This window comes from Diadema antillarum, unplaced genomic scaffold (genome assembly GCF_040938485.1).
Source record: "Diadema antillarum isolate AM-2024a unplaced genomic scaffold, OU_Dant_1.0 seq00000014_RagTag, whole genome shotgun sequence".
NCBI lineage: Eukaryota > Metazoa > Echinodermata > Echinoidea > Diadematoida > Diadematidae > Diadema > Diadema antillarum.
The window spans coordinates 1,026,143-1,040,816 of record NW_027271134.1 but is presented as its reverse complement, the minus strand read 5'-3'; the positions used below and the strand labels follow the sequence as shown (position 1 = coordinate 1,040,816).

General features: G+C 38.9%; 1 protein-coding gene across 1 annotated transcript; it reads right to left on the bottom strand.

Moving 5' to 3' along the window:
* Positions 1-269: 269 nt before the first annotated feature.
* Positions 270-14,421, bottom strand: LOC139725074 (peptidyl-prolyl cis-trans isomerase NIMA-interacting 1-like). The gene is made up of 3 exons (XM_071636163.1): positions 14,011-14,421; positions 10,061-10,243; positions 270-6,179 (listed from the first exon to the last, which is right to left on the bottom strand). Exons 1-3 carry the CDS (start codon positions 14,063-14,065, stop codon positions 5,959-5,961), a joined length of 459 nt encoding a protein of 152 aa, XP_071492264.1. The 5' UTR covers positions 14,066-14,421; the 3' UTR covers positions 270-5,958.
* Between the last annotated feature and the right edge of the window lie 253 nt (positions 14,422-14,674).

Here is a 14,674-nt window from a genome sequence, read left to right as displayed (position 1 = left end):
TTTGCAGGTACGGAAGGACAATGCAGCACACGGCAATGCATACATCAGTTATGGGTCTACTACAACTCCATTTTGACCTTGGCGAATCTCTGTGAATTTCTGGCACGTATGATTTCTTGTGAGTTCAAACATTATTCATGCATTTGAGATTTAGCTATATCGCACTGGCATCAATGGGTGCAAAAATATATTTGATGTGTACAAACATACACTGTACATACTGTAAGATATTAGAAACACACATTTTTACTTTCAAGAATGGACTTTATTCCCCACAGGACTAGCTAGCCCCTATCTTTCTGAACAGAATGCAATATGTAGTTCGCTTCTTTAAACAGAAAATGACACATTCATCATTCATATTTACTACGAACGAAGTAGTCTATGGGTCGACCAAATGACATTGACTGATGCTTCTGCTATACTGCAACTTGATTAGCATGGTACTTTTATACTGGAAATAGAATTATGCTACGGAGCGATTTTCATAACCCATATCATGTATATTCACAGGGCATAATCTTCAGACTTAAATTTCTTTTAACCCGTTGAGGACGAGTCCGGAGTGTACTCGGGCAAGTGGCTATGGGAAATGCACGTTGTAGCAAAATCAGCCTGTCCTCAATGGGTTAAAGAAAAGCCCCCTGAACCGAAGTAATGTGGAAGTTTCATAATAATGCATATCACCAATCAAAAGTACTCACCCCCACTAGTACATGTATATTGTATTTCATAACGGTTTTTGTTCATGTACACTCAACACTATGATACACATGGAGGAGACCATTTCAAACTGCTGCATGCTCAAAGCCTTTACAGTGTATCTGAACACAAAAATTTAATTTTCTGATATTGTAGTTTAATGTACAAGTATTGGTAATATCTCCAAGAAATCTGGGAGTGTGAAGTTGCCCTCATACAGAGAAAATAAATCAAACAAATTAGTCCCCAAACTCCTAAAAATACAGGCTCCTCGATCTCAAACTAGTTGTCTGGCATTATCGATTGCATTTGATTGTGTAGTTCGATAACTTTATGTGCAAACTTTGATGTGCACGCATGCAGCATGCATGGTAGCATGCGGATATTAAAAAGTAATATTTCTCAGTTATGGGCACTTTTTGTGATGATCAAGAACTTTTGCTAGGGTACTATGGACATACTCTCATTCCTCTCAAATTTAAATGTCAGGGCACAATACACTAATAACTATCATCCCACACCACATATTTGAGTTGGCCTTAGTGAAGCAATTTCAAACTGAATGGTAGACGTTTCATTAATTTCATCATTTTATTTTACTTTATTTATTTATTTTTTTTGGAGGGGGGAGGGGGTCATGAAACAATGATGATAGTACACTAGTAGTCAAATTAAATGATTGAGGTGGTGTCAAGGTCTCACAAGTCTCTCATTGACCTCAAAACGAAGCTCCAGTGTGACCTCTGAATGTCCTTGACATTCAGAAGTCAGTAACAACCCTCCCCCCCCCCAAAAAAAAAAGAAAGAGGCAAAACAAAACAAACACCAAAAAAAAAAAACAATTCTTTGCTGTTAATGCCATTTTTTTTAACCAATAAATACTGAATTAGAAAAAAAAAATGAAGGCAAAAATTTCAATATGGCAAATAATATGCCTCAAAATATGGCATTATTCTCCTTATAGGTTTACAGGCAAAATTACTTCAGAGCGAAATAATAGCTGAAATAGAGCTAAAATGAGAGAATTAACTGTCATAGAAAGAAACTGTAAATTACATTTGTAAGGGCAAATATCATTTCACAGCAATCACATATTATTTTCATGTATTATCTACTGTAGTTATGTTTATGCCCAAATGCCCACTTGCCAAGGGCAACAAGTCATTGATGGGTCAAGAAAATATCAATGTCTCTTGCCTGGCAGATGCATAACACCAGCAGTAGTAGTCATCTGGACATTGAGACAAAGCAAATTCATGTATGAATAGCATCACCTGTACACTGACAAAGAGCTACTGACAAAGCACCTGGTGAGCATCACAATTCTGCAGTGTTTTATGTGTCCGTTGGAAAGTCACTTTTGATTTCCACTGGATTTCTTTTTCTAATCGTCTTGCCAATTGGGGACAGGATAAAATTAAATCTTCCTGGACAATGGTACGAGGCTTGATAGAATCTAACGAGACTATGAGAGGCTTCAAAATTATTGCTTGATGATATTATGAAAATCTGGCCTGTAATTTTAACTGTATGAGTTTTGATCTCATAGCCCTAAATCTACTACATTGTATACTTGTCTGTGCATGCTTGCATATAAATACAGAACACAATCTAACTAAGAAACACATGGTGGTCCTTGAATCATATCAGCAAGAAATATTCATGGAATAATAGATATGAAAAATAAACCCAGGAGTACTCCAATAAGAATATCCAAGCTCCTAGTACTACTACAGGAGAGACAAATAGATACTGAAACTAAACTAATTTTCATTCAACTGTGACCACTAAGCCGATGACCTGTGATTCATTAAGCTCAATCTGTAACTCCATTTTCTTCATGTCTACGCTTTACCAAGTTTGAATTCCAATCAAGAATCATGCAGTTGCAATATACACACAATGAAATTTAATACATTGATCTGTGACATTTGATTTCATGGCCCATACATTGCACAATGAATTACAAATTGTAGTATATATTTGTATAGGCATGGTTTTTAAATGGGTTTATGCTTAAGAAAAAGAATGTGTCAATGGTGGAAAGACAAAACCTGATATAACTGTGCACTGTCTGTCAACACGTATCAAGTACAGAAACAAAATGATAAAATGTGAGTGTGAGTGTGTGTGTATATGTACAAGATGAAAAACGTATGTATGACCGTGCACCACAAAACTAACAAAAAGTTGCATGCCAAGATGTTACATGGGGACTCAAAATGGGTGAACCTAGTCAGTCTTTCGTATTTTTCAAAAGAGCAATCCTTCTACATAATGTGTAAGCTTGGATGACGGGAAGTTAGTGTTTTGTGCAGTTTTTCTAGAACACCTTGTTCTTTTTCTGTTGTTGGTAGAAGTGTGATATGGTATGTTTTAGAGACTCTGTGTTATTTCTGAGAAACCTTTTACACCCTCTTCACTTTCAACTCTAATAACTTTTGAAGAGGTAGAGCTACTGCTTTGAAAGTCACTAGTGGTCATGAATACAATGAGTTGATAAAGTGTGCAAAAATTTAGCCCTTCATTGTGGTTGCCCTGGAGTTTTACATCCTGTTTTTTGTTTTGTCCCAGGCACAGAGCACAGCTTGGTAAGATTATCAAAGCACTTGCCTTAAACTTCAAAGCCTCTTATCTCAGTAAGCATTATATAACACCTAAATAGATCCTTGTCATTTGATTGGTTGTTTGACATTTATCATTCGTCCCATTTCACCATGACGTCATCATCCGTGAAATCTTGGATCCATACGAATTGCTCCACTGCACACAAGCAGAGAGCTGTGCTTGCAGTGTGCATGTGATCAAGGATCATACAGGCCCCTCCAGCCCGCTAGCATTAGCAAAAACGCTCGGCATCACCATGCAATCTCTGCACTCTCAATCTTAGATCTCGCACATTAACCTCTGTTTGCTCTGACACAGCCGGCAAAAAAACACATGGCGACATTTGTTTTCATGTCAAAGATTTGAGTAAATTAATAGACAATGCTGATTCCTCTGACACTAAAAAACAAATCGAGTATGCCGTAAGCCATCTGGATACATTCTGTCTGTTTGCTGGGACGTCTCTGCCTGAAGTAGAGAAATTTCTGTTGCAGTTTTTCGCTGGACTGAGGAAAGCAGACAGCAGTTTGTACACAAAGAAGTCAATGCTCGCCATGAAGTACGGACTACATGTCACTTTAAAGGACAAGTTCACCTTCATAAACATAAGGATTGAGAAAATGTAGCAAACTTAATAGAACACATCATTGAAAGTTTGAGGAAAATTGGACAATCCGTTCAAAAGTTAGGAATTTTTGAAGTTTTTGTGCAGTAACCGCTGGATGAGAAGACTACTGCAGTGTACGATGTCACATGCGTACAACAATATCAGGAAAATATAAAGGGAATTTCACAAAATTTCATCTTTTGAAAAAAGTACACATTCCCTTGACTCATTACCGACATATGTCATGGGTAATATCATTCCCCCTACCTTTAGAAAGAGGCAAGTCAAATGCTCTTTTATTATACGAAAAAAATGAAAATATGTTGAATTTTCTTTACATACACTGTTGTACTCATATGACATCACAAGCTGTAGTAGTCTCCTCGTCCAGCAGTTCCAACACAAGAACTTTAAAATTTCATAACTTTTGCATCGATTGTCCAATTTTCCTCAAACTTTCACTGATGTGTTCTACTAATATTGCTGCATTTTCTCAATCCTTATGTTTATGAAGGTGAACTTGTCCTTTAAGACCGTATAAAGAGATGCTGATATTTCATCGTAGTCAGGAAACTGACAAAGCAATGATGTGTAAACTGAGGGCAGGAAAGGGCTATATCAAGCACAAAAGTGCAATAAGGAAGATATGGCCCAAATTTTTGCATCTGATGTGCTAAATATCACAACCCCACAGGGTTTGCAGAAAAGGGTCTTCTTAGAGAAGAAGATGAAGAATGTAGTGGCTACATGTACAAGATTCCAGGTTTTTCCTTGTGCCCAGTCTCAACATTTCTGGCTTACAAAGCAGCATTACATCCTGCACTGGACTGTTTGTGGCAGCATCCTAAATCCATTGTTCCAGCAGAGGGCCCATGGTACTCCAACTGTCCATTAGGTGTGAACACTCTTGGGAAGAAAATGAAAGCAATCGCCACGGCAGCTGGTTGCGCAATGATGTACACAAACCACAGTCTTCAGGCTAAGACAACTACTGTCCTGGATCGTGCTGGTTTCGCCAACTGTGAAATCATGTTATCTGTTACTGGTCACAGGTCGGAATCCTTACTGAAACACTATTCTTCTACAAGCAATGACAGGAAGAAGGAAACGAGTAGCAAGATCGCTCGCAAAATGATGCAAGAAAATGTGCAAACACTATCCCAAGAACAGCTGATTCTCCAAGAATCCAATTTCTGCATTCAAAATGCAACATCATCTTCAGTCCAGCACTTCCATTTTCATGGACCTGTAACTTTATACAATTTCATCAAATAGACTGCGCCAGTCAGAAACGTGTAAAAATACCAGTATGTTCTTGAAATTCAGTGTTTGAAGTTTGAATGTATGCCAAGGAGAGAACTGTTATAAACAAGTTTGAATTGTATTTTGTTTGAAATAACTGACTGTTTCTGCAAATGTCCACTAAGAACAATTTCAAATTGGATTAGATTTCTATGTGAAGTTTGTTTTTGACTTTTTGAACATATTGACTTCAAAGGACTAGTGACACACACCAAAATGTAAGTCCATACCCTCTTGTTTCTAAATTCATAAAATATCAAATGACAAGGACCTATTTACATGTTATATAAAACAAATAATAAATGTTTTCATTCATGCAATGGACAGAATATTTCATTTGGTGAAAGCTGAAATTACTGATCCATTTAACCTGGCTGCACCACATTGAATGGATCATTTCATCTTTCACCTCATGAAATATTCTGTCCATTGCACTCAAAAACATTCATTACTTGTATACTATTCTAGGGTGTGTACTTTCTTTCCATTAGATAGGCTAGGAAAATCCAGTTGTATTGAGTTACACATTATCTTAAAGCGTGGAGTCTGCTCTTTTAGAATCTGCCTTTAACTGAAAATCCAAGTCTGGCAACTTTTTGTTGGTTTTGCAAGGGTCACATATATACAGAGAGAGAGAGAGAGAGAGAGAGAGAGAGAGAGAGAGAAAGAAGATGTAGTAAATCATCCCAAACATAGCATGAAATCTCAATCATGGTCATTATGATTTCACTGCTTCATGCCTATGCTGTCCTGAGGATTATATGGATGCCTGAATCTGAGAACACAGGTTGGCTGATTTCATCGACTTTAAGCTTGAATGCAGCATCTTCAAAAGGTTTCTGCATCTGGCCTCGTCCAAAGAATCCCAAATCTCCTTGTTTCTTTGCCGAGCTGCAGTCACTCTCAGTGCTGGCCAGAGTACCAAATGAGACCTCACCAGATACTATCCTGGCTCTGTGTCCTGTTAGTTATCAAATTGACACACACAAAGAAAGAGAGGAAAAGCAATAATTAGAATCGTCTGTTATAACAGCATCTCATGTCAAACAACATTTGAAATGAAGTTAGAAAATCAAAGCAATCGAGTTTGGACTTGATGACATCACACAAGTGGTAACCATCTCTATTGCTGCTTTGCCATTTGCTGAGTATTGCTAGTCAGCCAGAGTGAACCATGAGGGATTATCATTCACCTGTTTCTAGTGGGGCATGTGGGTGGACCACCAGGATAATACCCTGCTCTTTTTGATGAATATGAATGAATGAAGTGTGATGTTTCCTTCCCACATGAGACCTCCATTCACTGTCCCATCTGAGGGAGAGTGTTTTTGCCTCTTACTAGAGGGGACAGCATGATTATACATGACATTGCTTTAAAGTAAAACTCAATGGGAATTGAAGTGAAGCCATTTGATTGTGAGGCAGACATTCTAACTACTGAGCATTGCAAAATTCTAGCTTATGAACAACATTTATATACTGAGTACATGATAAAACTTAGCAGTAAACACATTTATTTTTGGATTTGGTACTCTTTTACTGATCACCCCTCTTTCTCTTTTTTGTCTGTCACACACACACAAACACACACACACACACACACACACATACATACACACACAGAGGTAGAATGTAGACTGAACATGAGGGAGGATACTCAATCTAAAGGGCATGTAGGAGTAGAAAGAAGCTGATGGCATCACCACCACTAGCCCAATGCAAACTTACAGTGTAGTCCCACAAAGTATGTTGTACAGTATTCATTGCATAATCGAGCATCTGATAATCGGGAACCTCGCTTAAATGACATATGCTTCCAAGAAACATTTCCAATGCATGTTATTTTCACTGGATAATCGGGCGGGACCTCTGATAAACGGGACAATTTTTCTTCAAGCGAACTTTGATTTTGTTGATATTTTACACACAAAAAATCTACCAAAATACCACAACAATATTTCAAAGATTCCCTTTCAGTTGTCATTTACATCGAACTTACAAAGCAAGCTTCGGACTGGTGTGTTTTTACCTTCGTCCATCCAGTACACGTACATGCATAGCCACGAAAGCGCCGTGTATAAGTATCCATGCCATTGCGAAACACATAAGCACTTTTGCGAACATTCTTTTCCCCTACCTAAGCAAAGCCACGTGCTCGCTTGCAATTCCTACTCACATCCAATAAAAAACATGCCTCGCTCACACAGCTTAGGCTGTGTACGTTGTTTAATCTCAGTCATACACTTTGAGGGCAAAGTCCAAATTCCTCGTCTCTGAGTGTTTCAACTTTCAATACACTGTGATATGTGTGTACTTCACAATCTTCCACAGTTGTGAATGGGCAAAAGTTACGTGATTGAAATGAAGGCTATGAACAGTTACGTATTCAGTGAAATGGGGGAGAGAGTGGGAGGGAGAGCGTGAAAGATGAGAAGGGTTCAATGTATGTGCGAATACGTAGAGGGTCGCGCTGAGGGGTAGCGTGGTTGTGTATTCATGTACATGTACAGTACGTCAGTATGCATGTGTGTGTGGGTGTGTGTGTGTGTGTGTGTGTGTGCACTACATACATGTCGTATGCCGTTAGTGTATGGTGAGTGCTCATCGCGAAATCGGGCACCCCGCTTAAAGGGGCCGTGTTTGCTACTCCCAACCTGTCCCGATTATGCGATGAATACTGTCCCTGGTAGGTGTTACGGGACCTCCCTGGTTGTACTACCCAAATTCATATTGTTTATGCACCTGTCAATAGTAAGATACACACCCTGACACCAACCCCTCCCCCAAATGTGCGTTGCGGCTGAGTACACGCACATAACTTTATGGACTCAAAGAAAAAGGAATAAAAGTGTTTTTAAAACTACTGTTTATGTTAAAAACTTAACTAAAAACTACGATCAAACACTTTGCAAGAGAGGGGGTTTGTGGGAGCACCTCATGATCTGCTATAAACAAACTTGGAAAAGTACTACACTTGCTATCAATATGTACCATAGTATCAACTTATAAATTCTCAGTCACTTCCGATTCTTAAGTTATGAAGAAGACATCTAAAGCTTACTAATGGTATGATATAGAGATCCTATCACCCTAGGAATAGGTTCTGCCAAGTTTGGTGAAAATTGATAAAAGGGTTTCCAAGGAGAAATTGAGAATGTAAAAAGTTTACACCAGAAGCACTCCAGATGATGTATGCTACATCATAATTGCAGGATTATATGAAAATTTTAGCATCTTAATAACCTGACTTTTGACCCTTGACCTTTGAGTTTAATGTCAGCATTTTAACCTAACCTTTGATCCTTGACCTTTGACCCTATGGCCAAAAAAGTCCAAAGAGAATCACTGTTAGGCAGTACATGCATGTGCACTAAGTTTCCTGAAGATACCTTATAGCCATTCCTGAGATATGGAGAAAAAGTAAAATTTTAGCATTTTCACTTGACCTTTGATCCCATGGCCCAAAACTTTCCCCGAGAAAATCTTTATCTTGTCATAGATGTATACCGGTACATTAAGTTTCATAAAAATTCCTTCAGGCCTTGACCCTTGACCCTAGATCCCATGACCCCCAAAAGTCCCAAGAGAATCACTGTCAGGTAGTACACACATATAAGTTTCATGAAGATAAGGCCAAAAAAAAAGATTGTTTGTTTGCCCTTTTGTCAAAACCCAAGAGGGTCGGTAGGTCGTTTCGTTTTCTGTTTTGTTTTGTTTTGTTTTGTTTGTTTTTTTAATACCCTTTATACCCATGTAATTTTGTAACTTTGGCGGGGCATCTCGTAATACACTCATCCTTCTGGCAATACTTCGAGTTCTAGTTCAACTTTGTATAGGATGTGGCGCAAGTTTAATGCACTCAAAACTCCAAGGGATTCATTCAAATTTACGTCTTGCCAGGGCCCGGTAGGCGAGGCAGAAACACTCACTGACAAACACTTATAACGTTCATCTTTGTTAAATTTTGCAAACAGCTCCAAAAAAGTACCTTGCAGTGAGATGCTGGCAACTGAACTCCAAACAGTTTCGATGCCATGACAGCTGGTAACGGATGCTGCAAAAGTAGCCATCTTGGCAGTCGCGCTGCGCTGCGCCGCGGCCGGTACGGTAGCTAGCTAGCTAGCGCACTACCTATGTACGTGAGCCAAAAAGGTAGCTAGCATGCAATTGAATGCTTGCTATAAAACGTAGCCTGCGGCCCCGCGCAGCCCGAACGTGATTTCGACGTGTCGATGAAATGAAAAAACATTTTTAGACATTTTTTCATTCTTTCTTTAGCTTAAAATGGATAATTTTGGGTTTAAAACCGTTCACAAATTTGCAGAAGATGAAATTTGTGGAAAAAAATAAACTTGAAAGAGCAAAAAAAAATAGATAAATAACAAACCCGACCCGAAATTTCCCTGATTTTCGGTCGGTTGCGAAGGGCAGACAAACCATTTTTTTATTTTGGGCCTAACTTTAGCCATTTCTGAGATATGGAGAAAAAAGTGAGAATTTAGCAATTTTACTTGACTGTTGACCCCATGACCCAAAACTTATCCTAGTAAAACATGTACACAAAGTTTCCAGAAATATCTTCAGGAATTGCATAGACATGGGGAAATAGAAATATTTTAAGAATTTTATGAATCATACAGTACCTCAAATGATTTTTGAGTTACACTGTCCACAAAATTGATTAGACAAAAGGATGGGCAACACAAAAACATAATGGCTAAACACTTGCTAACAACTTGTGGTGGAGGCATAAAAGTAACTTGAACTATACAAATATTGATATTCATGGATAACGGTGCACAAAAATGGAGACTACATTTACATCTTGAGGTTGGTGCTTACTCTCTATAATCTGCAGGGCCTCTTCTTTGCTCCTTGTGATCCGGTCTTCTCTCCATGATGCAGGCCGACGAGACTCTCGGTGCTTCACAAGAAGGTGGGAACACTGCACTTGCCCTTTAGGAGGTCCATCAGGTTTTTCCCACTGACTCACTTTGGTAAGGACGTTATAGTAGTACACTTGGCCTGTGGAAATGAAATCCCTTTAGGGAGTTACAAACTAACTCTGATCCTGGTGTATTGATTAATACTTTAGATATTGAATTGATTAAGTCACTTTAGTGGATAAGAGAAAATAAACTGTTGATGAAATTGAAAAAAAAAACAAATAATGTTTTTAAGTAGCTCTCTGGAAATTTTATCTAGGAATGTCCTGGAGACACAGTTATAGAAGTCCCTTCAATCAAATTCCTTGGTTTGATTCTGGACAATAAACTTATAAATGTAGCAATTACATATTGATAACATATGTTGCATAATCTAAAAAAAAATATTTTGTTATAGTTTGGCAAGCTTATGAATATAGAAATTAGTGCCTCGCGTGCCCTGGTTTTGATCCACCATACCATCTCCTCTTCCTTCTCCTTTTTTTTCTGTCCACTAGTGAGTATGTAGATAGTCTCTTCCTGTCATGCATTCCACGCTTACTTACTTTCCCTCTTTCTGCTTTTACAAGAGAGCAGTCTTGCATTTGTTTATGTGTCTGTATGTGTGTACTTCTTTTCTGTCCAATTGTTTTTTCAAGCATTTTGCCTAGTTTAAGTTTTGTAATCATTGTATTTCTTATTTCTATTCTTATTTCTTATTTATTTTCTTAAATGAGGGAACTGCAAACTACAAGCCCTGCAGTTCCCTCCATTTCCACCAACCTTCGTTTGGTATTTGTCATGAAATCTACACCATTGTATGTCAGTTCATAGTTTGTTTGTTTTAGCACATTGGTGTATTATTAAGTGTATCATTAAGTGTATTCATATGTTATCATTATACTTGTTGGAATGAAAGAAACAAAATGAAAGTGGAAATGGAACCTTTGGAGACATTTTTTCCCTCCACAATATGCAAGTTGTTTTAAAGGTCCATGGAAATCAAGAACACAAGTCATCATTTTTTTTTTGTCATAAACATCATTCCAGGTAATTTTCCTCCTTGATTTTGATTTTCACTCTAATTTCTGGCAATTTTGCATAGGAAATGAGATATTGAGGAAGAACAACTACACTTGGGAATGCTCCTCAAAATTCTTCCAAAACTCGGTAAACCATACTTAGTGCCAGATCTCGGGGAGTAGCTCTGAAATACACACACATGCATGTACTAATGTTCACTGCGTATTTATTTGTGCTATGATGTGCTCTTTGTGTGCAGATTTGTGCTAGCTTTTGTCATTGAACCTCAGCCATTCTTTCCTTTTTATTTCTATTTTCTTGGAGGAGGGGGTAGCTGTCAGAAGGTTGGACAGAAGAGAAAACAATATGTATCTGTTACCTGCAAAAAGAATGAGAGATTAGACCTCTTACAGTTTTAAACCAGAAACTGTGCTGGTGCAGCAGAAGAGTCACTGTTAAGACAAGGGTAATGATGGTAACCTTTAAGGGCCCTCAGGGGTATACGGCAATTACCCCGTACCCTTCTTCTGGCCCGAATTCTAATTCTGAACCTAACCCTACCCAAACTCCTAACCCTAATCTTTACTTTAACCTTACCACTAACCAATATTTAGCCGGGGGGGGGGGGGGGGGGGGGGGGGGGGGGGGGAGTGATTGCCCTCTGGGGGTAATTGCCCTGATTCGTTTTTCAGAGGATCATAAGGATGTGCAAAGAAGGCTTGGCAACAGAGGTTGGTTTACATTGATTGTTATTTTAACAAATTTATACATAAAATTGATACCTTTTGGTACTTGAAGTGTCTCGGTTGAATAAGTTTTGACCTTGGTGCACTGCAAGAGCACCTCAATCGGACTGTGCTGGTATTTGGGGAAACATACATGTACATTGTACATGGGGCACAAAGATAGCCCGGCAGTCCCGGCAGCACACAGTGCGTGCTTGTGCTTCAGCCATAAGCCCTACCAAAGATTCTGCTGTAGTGCTAGGCTCTTGTTTGTGATGTCTTATTGTAACACAGTCATGCCATTGATTGATTGATTATTTCCATCTGCTATGGAAAATATATTACAAAGGAAGTGTAATTGACATAATTTGTTATAATCACAGTTCATTAGATGCCTGCGATGTTGCCCATGGAAACTCAGTTGGAATGCACAGTATACCAGTACCATATTGCAACACAGTGACTGGGGATTCTGCTGAATGCCTATTGATAGATAGGTGCCATTGTTTTAAGATTTCTCAAATTGTTCTTCAAATTTATGGTCACACAGTCAAGATTTGATTCTTTGTTTCTGTTCACTACGGGAAAATCTACATTGTACCCATCTCTATTTCAGTGAAGGAATTGAATCTGATTGCCAAAAATTTGTTGAAATACTCATAATACATTTTTCAAATTTTGTCAATTTTGCATCACTGCAGGAGCTTCAAACATCGATCATCAAAGGCACAAATGCACTGCGAAATTCTTTTGTACATCAATAGAAATCTGACAACTCTTTGAATAATTACAGCCAGTTGGAACTCCAACTCTGAAACCTTCTTGCTCAGACTGCACTAAAATGCAAAGTGACTGAGGACTCTTCTGCAGGCCAAACTAATTGTCCTGATCACCAGCACCAGCATAGAATGCCTGCATTTGCAAGAACATTTGAAAGATAACTCACAACTCTCATTCAGAAGTCAGGATATTGCAATGTCAAATTACAGTAAACAAGAGACCCGGGGTCTTGCGCTTACCCGAGTACCGAGGTACTGTATTGCAAGTTCACCTTCCATGCAATCACTAAATTATACAGAGCTCAACCATACTGTCCATAGCCTATAGCTTACAATTTGAAAGAGAGAGAGAGAAAAAAAAAGATTTGAAAAGATTCTTTAATTTGGAGGTTGTGTCTGTCTACTCTCCACCCTGGTGTGTCTATGGGCATTGCATTCTGTCGGGATGCATGCCCATTTGTACAAATATCACCCAAGCACAAAATACCGACCAAGTTTGTTGAAAATCTTATCAAGCATTCAAGAAGATGATTTGGATCCCCCCCCCCCCCCAGGATCTTTATGCTTAATAAAAGATGTGCCTTGTGAAAATAAATGCAGTTAAAAAAAAACACAACATATTACATATTGTAAAACTTTATCTAATAAATAGGCGAGCTCATATCATTCCATGACACACATGAACAAGCAAGCTATGTCACTGTTTTACACACAAACTCTTATGTACAGAACTATCCTCCCAAGTCAAGTGTGTGCAAGCTCGCTCTGAAAATCCGGCAGCTCGCCTGCTGTCTGCTGTGGGATGATTGCAGGCAAAGCGCCAAAAAAGGCTGGTGAACGGCTGAATTCATGAAGACAGAGAACCTGTAATACCTACAAAGTGATTTAGTTTGCTGACAAATTTGAGTAACATTAGGGCCTACCGTACCCATCTACTCTTTCAGTGTGAAATTATAATTTGGAATATATGCACACGATAAGTGGCAGTCGCATACCTGGTAGACCTATGTGAAAATGAATCATTTACTTTTTTCCCCTATTGTAGATCATTGAGATGTCCACGTTCGTTTGTTTTGATGGGTAGACTAATTCTTCGTGAAACAGCCCCAGGAGTGCTGCCAGGACCATAAATTACATGAATTAATGCCATTAATTTAATGGGTATGGCCCGTTTTATTACAATATGTAAATTACTTTTTAGTATGGCCATGGGTGCAGGTGAGCCATTTGTTATCCAAGAATAGCTGAACAAATCAGTTGACCACAGTCTAATATTTAATATTATGGCAATATTATTAGGCATCTAACCGTTATAGGTAAAAAATAAGACATCTACTAACCGTTGTGACTCCTGCTGTATCGCTCTTCCCAACCTTCGGGTAAGTCATCTGCCATCCTCTTTTTCACTAACGCTACGGTGTCACCCTAAACAGTCAAGACTCGTCTCCCAGGCTCGTAGTCGTAAGACCGTCTCTAACACATTGGACGCATAGAATCTATGACTATGCTCTAACAGTTAACGTTAGGACTAGATCTAGTGTTAGTTGGTTGACTCAGCGGTCGGTAGGTCGAAAGATTCAAGCACTGAAGTGAGGGGATACCCTGCTTGATTTAGACCGAAGCTTGGGACATAAACGTGGAGTAAATTTACAAAAACAGGATAGGGTTTTACAGGCAGCTGAAGCAGGTTCGCCAGGCGGAGCATCAACACCGAGCACGGTATATAGGACCAAAGAGCGTACAACCTGGCCCTAAGAGGGTCTCTACTCGCGCGATTCTACACGTAAGTTTAAACAGGTGTAGTACGCCATGGAGCCCAATGGCGGCCATTTTAGGAAGCAAACCGCTGGATTATCGCGAGCGTCTAAATTTACGTGACCTTAAGAATTTAGGAGTAAATTCTGCCTCCCCTTCATTTTCTCCCTTTTAAGAGGGCAAGCAGCGGTATAGCTTTGTTTAAGACCTCAAATTACCATTTAGAAGCATCATTTATGCCTAAAGATG